Source organism: Heliangelus exortis, chromosome 19, assembly GCF_036169615.1.
Source record: "Heliangelus exortis chromosome 19, bHelExo1.hap1, whole genome shotgun sequence".
Lineage (NCBI taxonomy): Eukaryota > Metazoa > Chordata > Aves > Apodiformes > Trochilidae > Heliangelus > Heliangelus exortis.
In genome coordinates, this window is record NC_092440.1 from 3193061 (window position 1) to 3206031 (window position 12971).

At 60.3% G+C, this 12971-nt stretch overlaps 2 protein-coding genes across 4 annotated transcripts; one reads left to right on the forward strand and one right to left on the reverse strand.

Annotated features, from left to right (window-relative positions):
* Positions 1-7: 7 nt before the first annotated feature.
* On the reverse strand, positions 8-8780 carry INPP5J (inositol polyphosphate-5-phosphatase J). Of its 2 annotated transcripts, none has more exons than XM_071763693.1 (12): positions 7568-8780; positions 6549-6659; positions 4950-5058; positions 4262-4378; positions 4014-4189; positions 3319-3430; positions 2944-3053; positions 2391-2580; positions 2038-2175; positions 1525-1617; positions 1167-1271; positions 8-1053 (listed from the first exon to the last, which is right to left on the reverse strand). In XM_071763693.1, exons 1-12 carry the CDS (start codon positions 8365-8367, stop codon positions 430-432), a joined length of 2685 nt encoding a protein of 894 aa, XP_071619794.1. In that variant the 5' UTR covers positions 8368-8780; the 3' UTR covers positions 8-429. The 2 variants fall into 2 exon arrangements, with proteins under 2 accessions (XP_071619794.1, XP_071619795.1); XM_071763694.1 differs by having other exon boundaries at positions 8-333; positions 7568-8451.
* Positions 8781-11059: 2279 nt separating this feature from the next.
* Positions 11060-12788, forward strand: SELENOM (selenoprotein M). 2 transcript variants are annotated; one of them, XM_071763696.1, is made up of 5 exons: positions 11072-11311; positions 11392-11427; positions 11502-11536; positions 11947-12025; positions 12115-12788. In XM_071763696.1, exons 1-5 carry the CDS (start codon positions 11165-11167, stop codon positions 12325-12327), a joined length of 510 nt encoding a protein of 169 aa, XP_071619797.1. In that variant the 5' UTR covers positions 11072-11164; the 3' UTR covers positions 12328-12788. The 2 variants fall into 2 exon arrangements, with proteins under 2 accessions (XP_071619798.1, XP_071619797.1); XM_071763697.1 differs by lacking the exon at positions 11392-11427 and having other exon boundaries at positions 11060-11311.
* Positions 12789-12971: the final 183 nt, after the last annotated feature.

Here is a 12971-nt window from a genome sequence, read left to right on the forward strand (position 1 = left end):
GTGCAGCTGGGGTGGGCAGGATGGTTTATTTTCTGGCTTGCACTACGTCCAAGGCTGAGGCACAGTGGTAGCAGGAGGAAAGGAGCAAGCTTTGATCTCAGGGGTACCCGGGGGTGGTCCTCACTCCAACCCATCAACATTGCTGCCAAGAGCACTGCTCTGGTCTCCTGCCCCACCTCAGGTGCGAGGCCAGGACTCCTCCCGTGGGACTGAAGGGTCTGCTGCTTTGACTTTCCAAGGGGCTCCCCCCTACTGCACTAGACCAGACCAGCCAAGGCTGGGGAGAGCAGGGGGGGGGCCCACCTGCCAGGCACACACAGGGGAGAGGAGTCACTGCAATAAATAAGGGAGGGGAATGTCTCAGCAGGAAAGTGGCAGAGGAAAGCACACAGCAAGCCCACTACGGGAAGTAGGGAGGGGGCCACTGCATCAGTGGCCCATGGCACAGCTATGGCTGTCACGCTCCTGGGGACTGCTTCCCTCCTTTGGGGAGGTGCTGCAGCCCAGGGGGCTGGTGGGGCTCATCCTCTGGCAGGGGCAGCCCTGGTCTGTGTTCTCCCTCTGTTGGCCCAGGGCCTGGTCAATCATCTCCAGGCGAAGCGCAGGTAGCAGGCCCAGGTTCCTGGGGTCAGCCCTGGCCAGGGGGTTGTCTGCAGGGACACGCCAGGGGCCACCCTGCTCCTGTGCAGTCTGGTAGAAGGAGCTGCCCTCGTGGGTGTCAGCCGCCTGCCCTCCTGGCTCCTTGGCTTTGGCTCCACGGTGCCCTGGCTCCTCCTGGGGCAGGTGGATGGTGGGGATGTCCCTGGGGAGGCCTCGGCGGCTCTGGGGTGAAGGGCTGCGGCTTGTACCCCTGTCCCGGCTTGATGGCCGCAGGATGAGGCCCTGGAACTTGGCCAGGCTGGGGCTTCGGCTCCGGTGCCCTTTCATCTTGCCTGGGCTGGGGCTGCGGGATTTGGGGGCCAGCAGGACAAGTGTGCTGTCATCCTCCTCTTCTGAGCTGCTGCCTGAGCTGTCTGTGGGGCTGCTGCCCTCCTCCGACCTGGGCAGGGAGATCTGCACCCCTACATCAGCACTTCTGGCTGATCCTGGCAGGGGGCTGTGGAGCCCACAGCAGCCAAGCCCCCTTACCAACTCCCCCTGCTACCCTCACCCTTGGCAATGCTGACCTGGAAGGGCTCCGTCACACCAGCGATGCTGCTGGAGGTGTTGCTGTAGTACCCAAGGATGTACTCGCCCTTCCCCTTGGGCAGTGCCTCCTCCGAGAACACCACCTGCAACCCAGAGACAGCCAGTGGGCACCAGGGCTGGGCACAGGGGTGCCCCCTCCCGCCTCTAGCCCCACAGAGAGCTCCAGCCCCAGCTGAGAGCAGAAATCCCCACTGTCAGCACAGTGAGGCTGCCCAAGGCTCAGCACAAAGCACTAAGGAGGTGCCCTCCTGCCCCATCAGGGGCACAAAGGGGCTGTGTCCCCTCCATAGTGGGGCACTCATGCCCGGTCAGACAGCAGGGCTGACCTGAGCTCACCTGTGCACACAGCTGCTTCTCCAGGCAGCGCTCTCCATCATCACTCCTGGCCCAGACATAGGACATATAGTCTTTAGGGTGTCGAAAGCCCACCTGTGTGCATGCACATGGGAGAGCACTGGTGAGGGGGGGTACAGGACCATCAGCCCCGCTCAGCACCATCACCCATGCCCAGCCTTGGCTCTCCTCTCACTCAGCCTGCTTGTCTTGTAAGGGGCACCAAGAGCTGCCTTGCACTCAGCAGTGCCCTGGCCCCTAGTCCCCCAGCAGCACCAGGCTTTGGGACCCTGTGGGGCCACAGCTCAGCAGGAAGAGGTAACTGCTGGATCCAAGCTTCCTGAAGCAGGGTCGAATCCTGCAGCTAATTGTCAGGACTTCCTAAGGGAAGGGACTGCAGAGGAAAGGTCCACACCATGCACCCATGTCCACTGGTGAGGGGTAGCCTGAAAGGACCTTGCAGAGCTGTGCAGTGCTCCCCACTCCCTCCGGCCCCAGCAGCCCCTAAGCCCCTACCCGGTAGAGTCCTATCCAGTCCCAGGAGCTCCGGTGGAAGCCAGCAGCCATCTTGTACCTGACAACTGCTTGCTCGGGCCTGCTCCATTCGTCAGCAACATAAATCTCAACCAGGGGCTTGTCTGCCTTGGAAACAAACTGTGAGAGACACATACATGGTGAGCAAGAGCATGTCAGAGAGAGCTGCCCCTGATGCCTGGGGCACCTGTCTAGGGCTGGGCCCTCATGCATACACCAACAGCAGCCCCCAGCTTGCCAAACAAAAGTAAAGCCCCACATGCCCCATCACACACACTGCACACGCTAGCTGAGAGCTCCTGCCTGTGTGCCTGGTGGCCCTAGACGGTGCCCACCTGCACTGCAAAGATGGCAGCTACTGGCTTGTGGTCGCTGACCGTGTACTCCATGTGGCTGCAGTAGCAGAGCTGGCTCACTGACAGGATGCTCCGGCTGGGCCGGCGCCCACCAGCACCGAGCCCAGCACTGGGAGATTTGATCTTCCAGAGGATGCGGTCAGTCCAAGCGGGTTTTCGCTTCTTGGCACTGCAGGGCACAGAGGGGCATCTCTTGCCTGGCAGAGGGCAGTGGGCTCCACCCCAAACTGCCTCCCCTGGCACTACAGCACTCATGGGCAGGGGTTGCGGCTTGTCTCGGCACACAGCTCAGTGTGGCTGCAGGGACAGACCTGCGCTGGCTCCAGCACGATAGTGGTGTCCCAGCCTGCCACCCCGAGCCCAGCCTGTGCCCACCCCAGCACGGCTCCCCTCATCCATCCACGCTGGCATCAGCCCCTGCCCCACTGGCATCAGCACCCACCCTGGCTTGGAGCCCCACTACTTCTGCACCCCTCACAGCCCTGCCACCCGTTTCCAGGCCCAGCACAGCCTTTAAGCCCTGCTCTCCTACCTGCTGTCGTACTTGTTGGTGCCCACATCAAATTTGAAGGTGGGTGGGAAGTTCAGGGGTCCCTCCTGAAAGCCACTGAGGACAGGCCAGGTGCTCTTGGCAATGTTCAGCTGTGGGGAAAAAAAGCAGGTGGGGAAGCACACCAGCCCATGGCCAGACTCCTGTGCAAGCCCCCACGACCTCTCCACCCCCAGCACAACCACCCCTGACACATTTCTGCAGCCCCACACAGCTTTCATGCCATGCAAGTCCACAGACCCAATGCCCTCGTCCCTTCCCAGCACAAATGAAGCACGTGCCCAGCTCCCACAAAGACCATCTGGGACTGCCACCCCTTCCCCACAGAACCAGCAGCAGCGCGCCCATCCCTCTCACCTGGTCCTTCTCCCAGAGCTGGCTCAGGATGTTGCTGTCGATGGCGTACTTCACAAAACGGATGTCAAGACTCTCAATACGGAAGTTGAGGTCCCCAAACCAGAACACGAGGCTGTGGACAGGAGCGTGATGGACTGGAAGGGTCAAGGCTACCAGAGCCAGGCAGCACAACAGAGGGAAAACATTCTGAGGCTGTGAGCAGCCATTGCCTCTTGGGAGCTCTTGGGAGCACCAGTGCAGGTCAGCACTCAGCCAACAGCTGATAGCCCTGCCAGGATTCTTCAGGTAGGACCATGCACTATTAGCTGAGCAGACCTGACTTCCCTGGGCAGAAACAGGGTGGAAATTTCCACCCTGAGGCACCTACCAGAGTTAGATCACATGGCCGAGTCACAGGGGCAGAGCCAGGCCCTCCACCTCACCCGGCCCAAATCCCAACAGCACCAGGATAGCAGGAGCTGCACTAGGCCTGGATGTGCCCAGGGTAGACCAAGGACCCTCTTAACACCTACCCCACAGTGCTGGATCCACACTGTGTCACAAGACAACTTTGCAGCTCTGTAGGCAAGACCCCATCTACAAGCTGTGCTGAGATTCAGGGGACAGACCTCACAGCCTATCTGCAGGCAGTCAAGGACCTGAGTTGGCACTAGAGCCTTGGCCCAGACCGGGGAGCAAGGTGGTGGAGTACGCACTCGTGGTCCAGGATTCCGCTGGCTGCATGCCCGTCGAATTGCTGCATGTGCAGTATGGTAGCAAAGTCCTCCTTGCGCTGCTCTGCCTTCTCCAGGTGTGCTGGCAGGTGGCAGTTCAGGAAGCAGATCATGTGGCCAAAGACTGAGAGACGAACGCTCACCCCACCCTTGTTGCCCTGTACCGAAAGGATCCTATGACTCCTCGGGAAGCCAGCCCTCTCCCCACCTCCCCCCAGTGCCACACTCACCCAGTAGCCTCCCAGCCCTGTCCTCGTGCAGTCTGTCTGGATGTCCTGCAGGAAGGGGAGGTGGTAGTACTTGGCAAATACCAGCAGGATCACACCTTGCATCCGTACTGTGCTGACCTGGAACAGGAGCAAGCAGGGTCTGAAACAAGACAGTAGCCACAGCAGAGCCTGTGGGAGCTGGGACAGGCTATAGGGGCAGCACCTCCATCCTGTGCACACCCCCTGTCTGGCACATGACTAACAGCATCTTTAGCTCAGAGATCTATGCACACCCTCCTGACTAATGACAGCTGACATAAGCCCAGCAATGCTCAGGCTTAGGTACACAGTGGGGCAAGCATCCTGGAGAGCTGAACCTGCCCCAGGACCCAGCAGCACAGGCTTGTTCTCACATTCACCTCCTCACCCTGGTGCAACACAGCCGGCAACAAGCACTCAAAAGCACTTGGGAAGCCTAAGACACTGGAAAAGGAGCAGGGAGGCACAAGCCAGACAGCAAGCTGGAGAGATACACCACTATCCTTCAGGTCAGTCCCCCCATGCTGCTTGGATTGCTGCAGGATGTCCCCCCAGCAGGCCATCACACCTGCTTCCTCTGTCCCTGCAGTTCAACTCTCCCTCCCCGTGGTTCACCTGCCTGGTAGGCAGAGGGAATGCCAGCTGCCCAGCTTCTTTGGGACCTCCTTACCAGGACAAAGTGGAAGGGGCTCAGCACATCCATGAAGAGCTCACTCCACTGATCTGTGAAGAGGGCATCCTTCAGGCGCTTGTTTATCTTAGAGTTCACCTCTTGCAGCCTGGGAGGAAACGGACAGGTCCCTCAGCCACACCAGGATGGTGTCTGTGTCTCAGATTGTAAGAGCTCCTTCGAAAAGGTGCCACAGCACAGTGCTGGGTAGTAGGGCCAGGGCAGGACGGGAAGACCCTGGGTTTAGAGTACAGACCAGCCATATCCTCACCCCAGTGATGCTGGGCCATGTGCTAGCAGGATGCATAATTGGCCCTGAAGCCCTGGCCTTTTTTAAAACAGGAGCAGTTCAGCTGCACAAGGCTGAGCAGAAGTCTAAAGCCTATCTCTAGGTGCAAGAGAGGCTTACAGGACATTTCAGCTGCAGTGGTCTCTACAAAGAAGCAAAGTCCCACCAGTACCACAGCACAGGGTGCCCAGTTGCATCCTAGCCACCAAGCTCAGAGCAGCAGCAAAAAGGTTATTGGCACTCCTTCCAGCTCAGCAATTAGTGAAGGAGAACATCCACACAGAATGGCAGAATCAGGAAATGTCTTGCCCAAAAATATCAAGTGCTCGGGGCACAAAAGACACAGGTCAGAGAAAGGACACAGCCAGAAATACCCTGAAGCTGGGAAGCAGCAGAACACCCTGCCCTGGACAGGACACAGTTCCTTGCTGTCAGCTACACCCCTTGCCCCATCCATCCAGACTCGGGTCTACTTCCACAGACCCACCCCACGGGTCAACAAGGCCAAGGGGACCAGGAAACTGGCTACAATACAGCATCACAGCTTCCACAGCCCCAGCCTCACACCACTCCCTCCTTAGGGCAGGGAACACTGGGGAAGTCCCTTGGAGCCTTCTGGAGGCAGATCCAGCTCTTCCACTTCACACTGATAGCTAGAGGCTGCTTCTCACTTGCTGTGGAAAGGCAGCACGTCCCTGGCCTTGGTGAGAATCCACACACCATGGCAAACCTTGAGGGACCAGTTTTGCCTTATACTCTGGCAGAGCTTGCCTCACCAGCCACACCAATAAAGCCTTACCACTGGCACAGCACTGCCTTGCCAGCAGTAAAGTGTTGCCAGGGGCACTGAGCCAATCCAGCTGTGAGAGAACAGCAGATATGTGCCCTTGAGGCCTACATGCTACAGGGAAAAAGCTGAGGTGAAGAAAATGCTCCCAGAGGACTCTGTCAGGTGAGTTAAATGCCTCTACAGACCTGACCCCACGACAGCCAGGGCTCACAGCAAGCGCAGTGCTTGCAAAGGCCTGGCTCTGCACAGCATGGCCAGACACAGCCTTTTTGAGGCTTTGAAGCTCCTCAGGATTCAAGCGTTTTTGTTCTCCTTAGCCCTCCTATTTTCCCAAGAGTTGGTGCTCCGTGACCTTTTCTGCTATTTTAACACTTGCAATGAACACCCCTCCCTGCTCACCATGCCCTGGGGAGGCTGGGGCTGCAGCTCTTCCATTCCCCCTGCCCCCCCAAGCTATGGGGATCCCCCAAAAAGAGATGAGACAGGGCAGGGGAAAGAACCCTGCACCTCCCCCTCTTACCCAATGGCGATCATATCTGCATCATTTGTCTCTCCTGTGTTGAGGTGCAGCAGGGATGTCACATCATTTGGGGGCATGGCTGTGCCCACATTCCAGGTGACCACTGTGATGCTTGGGAGGACAAAAGAACAGGCAAACACTGGGGCTCAGAAGTGTTCCCTGTTGCTCCCCTTCAGCCCCCCAGCTCCACCAAGGAAGCTCTCTGCTTTCAACAGAAGTGGCCACAGCTGAAGCTTAGCCAGGCACGTATGCCAGGTCTGTAACTCCCATTGGAGGGAGATGGGTCCTTGCCTCTAAACCCACCCAGGGCCTTCACCTCAGTGCATGGCAAGCCCTGCTGTAAGCCAAACGCTGGTGAAATTCTAGAAACCAGCACAAAGAACCCTCATTTCCATCACAGAAGGCTGGCGCCTCAGGCAGCCTGTGAGACAGTGTCCCCAGAAAACAGTTTCCCATCCCTTCCCCGAGAGCCACACATCCCTCCAGCTCCTAGGGAAAAGGACGCAGAACTCGGGCCCCAGAGCCTGCCCCAGAGCAGGGCCAGCCCCAAGGACCAGGGCACGGCGTGTGACAGCATCGCTGCCCACCCCGCAGCAGTGTCCTTCAGAAGCGCACAGCCGCCCTCAGTCACGACACATCAATGCCGCTACGCAGCATGCGCCAGCGGCCGCGGGCTGGTTCGGCAGCGCCAGGACGAGTCTCAGTCACGGGGGACACGTTCCAACAGGGAGGGAGGGCAGTGCCACAGCATCGCCACAGCTCAGGGACAGCGGGGACAGAGAGCACCCGCTCCACAGCCTCTGCCATGCCCCAGTGCCCAGACTCCCCAGCGCTGCCTGTGCAGGCACCGGGCACCCTTTACCCGGGAGCCCTTTCAGCCCCTCATCCCAAATCCCCTCCTGCTAAAAGCCACCCGCAGCAGGAGGGACGGGGCAGCCCCAGCCCCCGAGGGGCTTCGCTCGCTGTTTCCTCCCAAGGGCAAATCGGCACCGCTCCCCCCCGCCGCTTGCCCCGCTTACCGGAACGCGCCGTGCTCCGGGCCCCGGCCCGAGCAGCCGGGCAGCGAGTCGCAGGAGCCGCTGGAGCCCGGCAGGCCGAGGGACCTCCCGAAGAGGGGCTGCTCCTCCGGCTCCGGCTTGGAGAGGGCCGCAGGCTTGGAAAGACCCACCCGCCCACCGGCAATGAACTCGCTGGAGACGGCTTTGGGCAGGCCGGCGGAGCGGGGCGAGGAGCTCGCCCAGGCCGAGATGTGGTCGCTGGACTCCGCCTTGGGAAGCATCTCCCTCCGCTCGGTGGGCAGCGGTCTCCCAGCGGCTGCCTGCTCCAGGGGACCGAGCTCGGGGAAGGCGGGCCAGCCCAGTGCCGGGCCGGGAGCCGCCGGGGACGGCACGGCTGGACGGGCCGGGGGCGCAGCCGGGCTGGGCGGCAGCAGGGTCGGCAGCGAGAAGGCGTGGGACCCGCCGGCTCCCTCCGGCTGGGCCCGGCCCACCTCCAGCGGCAGGGGCTTGGCAGCCCAGCCCGGGACGCTCTCCTCGGGCTCACCGCGCTGTGACCCCGCGGGCCGGGGGCAGCCGTAGGGGAAAAGGTCGCCGGAGCAGTCCGGCCGGGAGCGCCGACGGCCGCCCGGGACAACGCCGCCACCCCCGAGGAATGGCACAGCCGCTCCGCTGTCAGGCCGGGGCCGGGCCGAGCCCCCAGGGACGAAGGGCACCGGCCGTGCGGGGGAGGCGGCGGGCCCGGGGCCCCGCGGGGGGCCGGCCCGGGACCCCGAGGCGGCGGCCGAGCCCTGGTCCGCGCTGCCCCGCCGGGCCGGCTCCATCCCGTCCCAAGGGCCCGGGCCCGCCACCGGCGCGGCAGGAGGGAGGTGCCCGCCCTCCCCGCGCGCACCTGCTACCGCCCCGGTCACGTGACCGATAGGGCCCCGCCTCCCCCGGCGCCAGGAGCCCAGCGCGCGCTCCCGGCGGGTACCGGCACCGGGTGTCCCCGTGCGCTGCCAGCACAAGGGTGCTGCCGTGCGGGCCCGTCCGGTGAGCGGCGAGGTGCGGAACCCGGCCCCTCCGCTCTGTGCACCCTTTCTCGGCGGGTCCGAGTGCCGCCGGTCCCTGTCCCCGTCTGGCGCCAGGGTTTGTGTCCAGGGGATTCTATGTGTGCAGCCACCGGTGAGAGGCAACTCCTGCCTGTCCCAGAGCCCCGCCAAGGGCTTGCACCGAGCAAAGTTGCAGAGATCGGTAATTTACTCGGGTGTCAGATACAAGTTCAGGAATTGCCGCTGATAAACACTGCGCAGAACGGAGCTCGAGTTCGTGCTCCCTGGGTTAACATCCGACAACGCTGGAGGCACAAATCAAGAAGTGTCCCAGCCTGGGTCAGAGAGGGCTTCAAAGCCGCTCGACTGGACTAGTTTTGACGCAGCTCCCCCTTGGAAATAGTTGAGATTCTCTTCCCCAAGACCAGAGGATTCTGGAAGGATTCTGGAGGAAAAATCTGGAGGATGTTCCTGGAATGCACAGATAACAACTTCCTCCTCCAAATGTTAGAAGAACCAGCAAAAAAAGGTGCTATGCTGGATCTTGTTCCCACCAATCAGGGAGAGGCTGGTGACCAATGTCAGGCTCAGGGATAACCTTGGCTGCAGTAACCACGAAGCACCAGAATTCAAGATCCTCAGGGCAACTAGGAGGATGTATTCCAAGTTTATGACCCTGGACTTCAGGCATGCAGTCTTCAGTCGCTTCAGGGATCTGCTGGCCAGAGTACCATGGGATGAAGCCCTGGAGGGAAGGGGGGCCTACGACAGATGGTAAGTATTGAAGGATTACCTTCTCTGTGCCCAAGAACAAAGCATACTGACAAAGAGGAAGGCGGGAAAGAATGCTCATAGAGGTGCCTGGATGAGCAGGGAGCTCCTTCCTCTTCAGGGAGAATTCCTCAAAGCCTTTCCCTACTCCATCGTGGGGTCCCTCGCACAGGAGAAAGTCCTTAGTGAACCCCTCCAGTGTCAGTTCCTCGGGAACAGTTCCTCAGGGACAGTTCCTCGGTAGCAAACTGCTTCAGCGTGGGCAGCCCACAGTGCCACAGACTACTTTGGGAACAGTCCTCTCCATGGCTGCAGGGACACAACCTCTGTTCCGTGATCCTCCCCAGGCTGCAGATCCACAGCTGCTCTGCCAGGATTCCACACAGGCAGAAGGTCCACAACACCTGCTCCACCGTGGTCCTTCAGGGTCTGCTCCACTGGGCTCCTCCAGGAGACAGGCTACCATCTCACCAGGGGATGTAGAGAAAAATCTCTTCAGAACCTCTTTCCTCACCAGCCTTTGTCTCTCTGCTCCAGCATTGCTCTCCTCTGGTGGTGTTCTCTTTTCTGGTGTTGCTCTCTCTTTCCACATCTTGCTTTCTCTCATCTCCCCCTTCTCTGCCCTGCTCTTAACTACCCTGTATATCCCCTTCTTGAACATGATAATCGCTGAGGTGAAAATCTCTTTGTTCACTGATGGCCTAAGGTAGGGCCCGGCATCTTGGAGCAGGGAGAGCTATTCCAGCTGCTTACCTGAGCCATCCTTGGGGGAGGGGACCCCTTCTCTGCTACCAGAAACAGCGCAGCATCAACCCAGAACAATCTGGGTGTCCAGTTGCACGTGTATGAAGTCAGGAGTGCAGACAAGTGTATTCACACAGCTGTGTGTATGCATAGAGCTTTATGTTGCACGCACACTGTTCATTGCATGCGTGGCTGCGTGTGCTGGCACGTGTTCCTGTGTACAGCTGTGTGTCCTGGTGTCTGGGTGCAGGCATGCAGTGAGCAGTTGTGTATGGGGATAGCTCTGCCTGCCACTACGCAGCTGTGCGGGTGTGCAGTTGTACCTGTGCGCTGGTGTGTGCTCTGCACGTGACTCTGTGTGTGTAGAGTTCACAGCTGTGCACCATAGTGTGCACGCACAACACTGCTGTGCACACACAAACGCTGTCCAGCAGACACGTGTTCTGTGCGTGTGTTTGCAACGTGTGTAGAAGGATGGTTCATCTACAGTACAGCAAAGTGCAGCCTGCTCATGCATCCACAGCTTGTACAGGATGTGCATGTGTGCAGTGTGGGGCGTGTTCATGTGCACACAAGGCTGTGTTTGCACATGCACACTTATGGGGTGTGTGTCTGGGGGGGGTGAGGGGTGTGCACAGGGCGGGTGTGCAGAATGGGCACACGGGGTGTGCGGGCATGTGTGAGTGCACAAGGGGTGTGTGTGCACACGTTTGTGTGTATGTGCGTGTATGTGCATGTTTATATGCACGTGTTTGTTCATGTGCATGTAAGTGCATGTGTGTATATATGTGTGTATGCGTACATGTGTGCGTGTGTGTGCACGCGTGTATGTGTATGTGCGTGTGCATGTGCATATGTGTGTCTGTGTGCCTGTGTCTGTTTCTGTGTGTCGTATCTGTATGCGTTTGTGTGCGTGCGAGTGCGTGTGCGCGCGTGTCTGTGTGCGTGTGTGTGTCTGTGTGTGTCTGTGTCTGTGTCTGTGTGTGTCTGTGTTGTCGCTGCGCACGCGTTGTGCGTTGCTCGAGTGTAGCGTGTGCGCGTGCCCGGCCCGTGGCGTGACGTGGCGGCGGGGGGGATGCGGCGGGCGGTGTCGATGCCGATGTCGCCGTCGCTGCCGATGTCGCTGTCGCTGCTTTTGGCGGCGCTCGCGTTGGGGGACGGATCGAGACCTCCCGAGCTCCGCGAGGGCAAACTGCGGGACCTGGCCAGGGGCAAGGTGGAGGTGAGCGCGGGGGGCGGGGGGTAACGGCGGGGGTGGCAGCGGGGATGACAGCGAGGGTGACGCGGTGTCTCTTCTCGCAGACCTGCGGCGGGTGACGGCTGAACCGCCTGAGGGAGGTAGGTGCTGCTGTGGGGGCGGGCGGGGGCGGGGCCGGGGCGTCCCCGCCGCTGATCCGGACCTGTACCCGCAGGTGAAGGCCTTCGTCACCCAGGACATCCCCCTCTAGTACCCCCGGCCGCGGGGCCCTGATCCCTCTGTCGCCTCCCAGCCCCCCCGGGCTCGGGGCCCAGCAGAATGGGCGTCGGGAAGGGATTTGGCTTGGGATGGGGGCGGAAGGGGATGGGACGGGGATAACGGGTGGGATGGGACAGGACAGGATTGGGCGGGATGGGAAGGAGGAGAGGGCAGGATGCGATGGAGGACAGGGTGAGACAGGATGTGGGATGGGAGGGGATGGAGGACAGGATGGGATGGAGGATGGGATGAGGTGGAGAATGGGATGGCTGGGGGATGGGTTGGGACAGAGTGGGATGGAGAACCGGATTGGAGGAAATGGGATGGGTTTAGAGGACAGGATAGGATGCAGAGCTGCATGGGCCTGGCCAGTGCTGTCTGCTCCTTAACGCACTGCCCAGCCATAACCTCGAGATGAAACACCTGCCTGGTGCTGACCCTGAGCTTGTGCTTCTCAGCCACCGATATGAGGAGCTGGAGGTGAGCAGGGAACACAGCACCCACCACCATAGCGGGGTCTGAAGGGGGTTGGTTCCCCACTAATGCCAGGCTGCAATCACTGTGTGCAGAGAATCCCCCTGAGTGACATGACACGGGAGGAGATCAACCAGCTGGTGCAGGATCTGGGCTTCTACCGCAAGGAAACACCTGATGCCCCCGTGCCTGAGGAGTTCCAGTTTGCCCCTGCTAGGCCTCTGCCAACCCTGCTTCCCCACCAAGCTCCAGCTGGTGGTAGCAAGACACCACCCGACCGTGACCAGGGAGAACACCCAGACCTCTAGCTAGGGATGCTGTGCTTAGGAGAGGGCCCTGCAGTGAGTTCCCAGTATGCAGGGACATAACAGCAGCTGGAGAAGGTGCTCCTGCTGTTTCTTGGTGCAAGTGTAGACTCTGCCCTGAGGATGCCTGAGCAGCCCCAGGCTTGAGGGCTTCCTGGGAACTGCAGGTACCCTGGCAGTCCTGTGTGCCTGTTGCCCTTCCTGTCCTGCAGCCTGGCATCCCCAGCCAGTTGGGAGCATTCTTTGTGCTCCCTCACCATGCACCAAGGTTTGGGTGACTCCCAGAACTGGGCAGTGGTATCCTACCTGACTGGGACAGAATGAAACCCTCAGCAGAAAGCCCCAGGTGCTGAGGGTAGATGTGCTGAGTCCCAGAGGTGGGAGAGCTGCCTTGGGTGGGGTATGGCTTTACGCCCCAGCGGGCTTGTCTTGTATCGAGTCCCCAGTAAAACCCTTGTGTAAGATCGGTGCAGTGTGTCATCTGTCAAGGAGAGAGGGGAAGTGGGCAGTGGAGCAAATCCCACACTGCTCTGCTTTGGTGCTGGGTGAAGTTGGGTGCCCCAGAGCCACTTGCAGAAGTGGAATGGAACAGAGGGTCACAGCCACTAATGGCAAGCTGACAAAGTGCCCATGGATCTGTGCCATTC

Bases quoted from the DNA above. Each gene is read 5' to 3' on its own strand.
- INPP5J (XM_071763693.1), bottom strand. From the start codon at position 8,367: ATGGAGCCGGCCCGGCGGGGCAGCGCGGACCAGGGCTCGGCCGCCGCC. The intron at 3,054-3,318 runs GTGAGAGGGATG...TTTTCCCCACAG, and splicing joins AGCTCTGGGAGAAGGACCAG to CTGAACATTGCCAAGAGCAC. The intron at 2,581-2,943 runs GTAGGAGAGCAG...TGTGCCCTGCAG, and splicing joins ACCAACAAGTACGACAGCAG to TGCCAAGAAGCGAAAACCCG.
- SELENOM (XM_071763697.1), top strand. From the start codon at position 11,165: ATGCGGCGGGCGGTGTCGATGCCGATGTCGCCGTCGCTGCCGATGTCG. The intron at 11,312-11,501 runs GTGAGCGCGGGG...CTGTACCCGCAG, and splicing joins TGGCCAGGGGCAAGGTGGAG to GTGAAGGCCTTCGTCACCCA. The intron at 11,537-11,946 runs GTACCCCCGGCC...CGCACTGCCCAG, and splicing joins ACCCAGGACATCCCCCTCTA to CCATAACCTCGAGATGAAAC.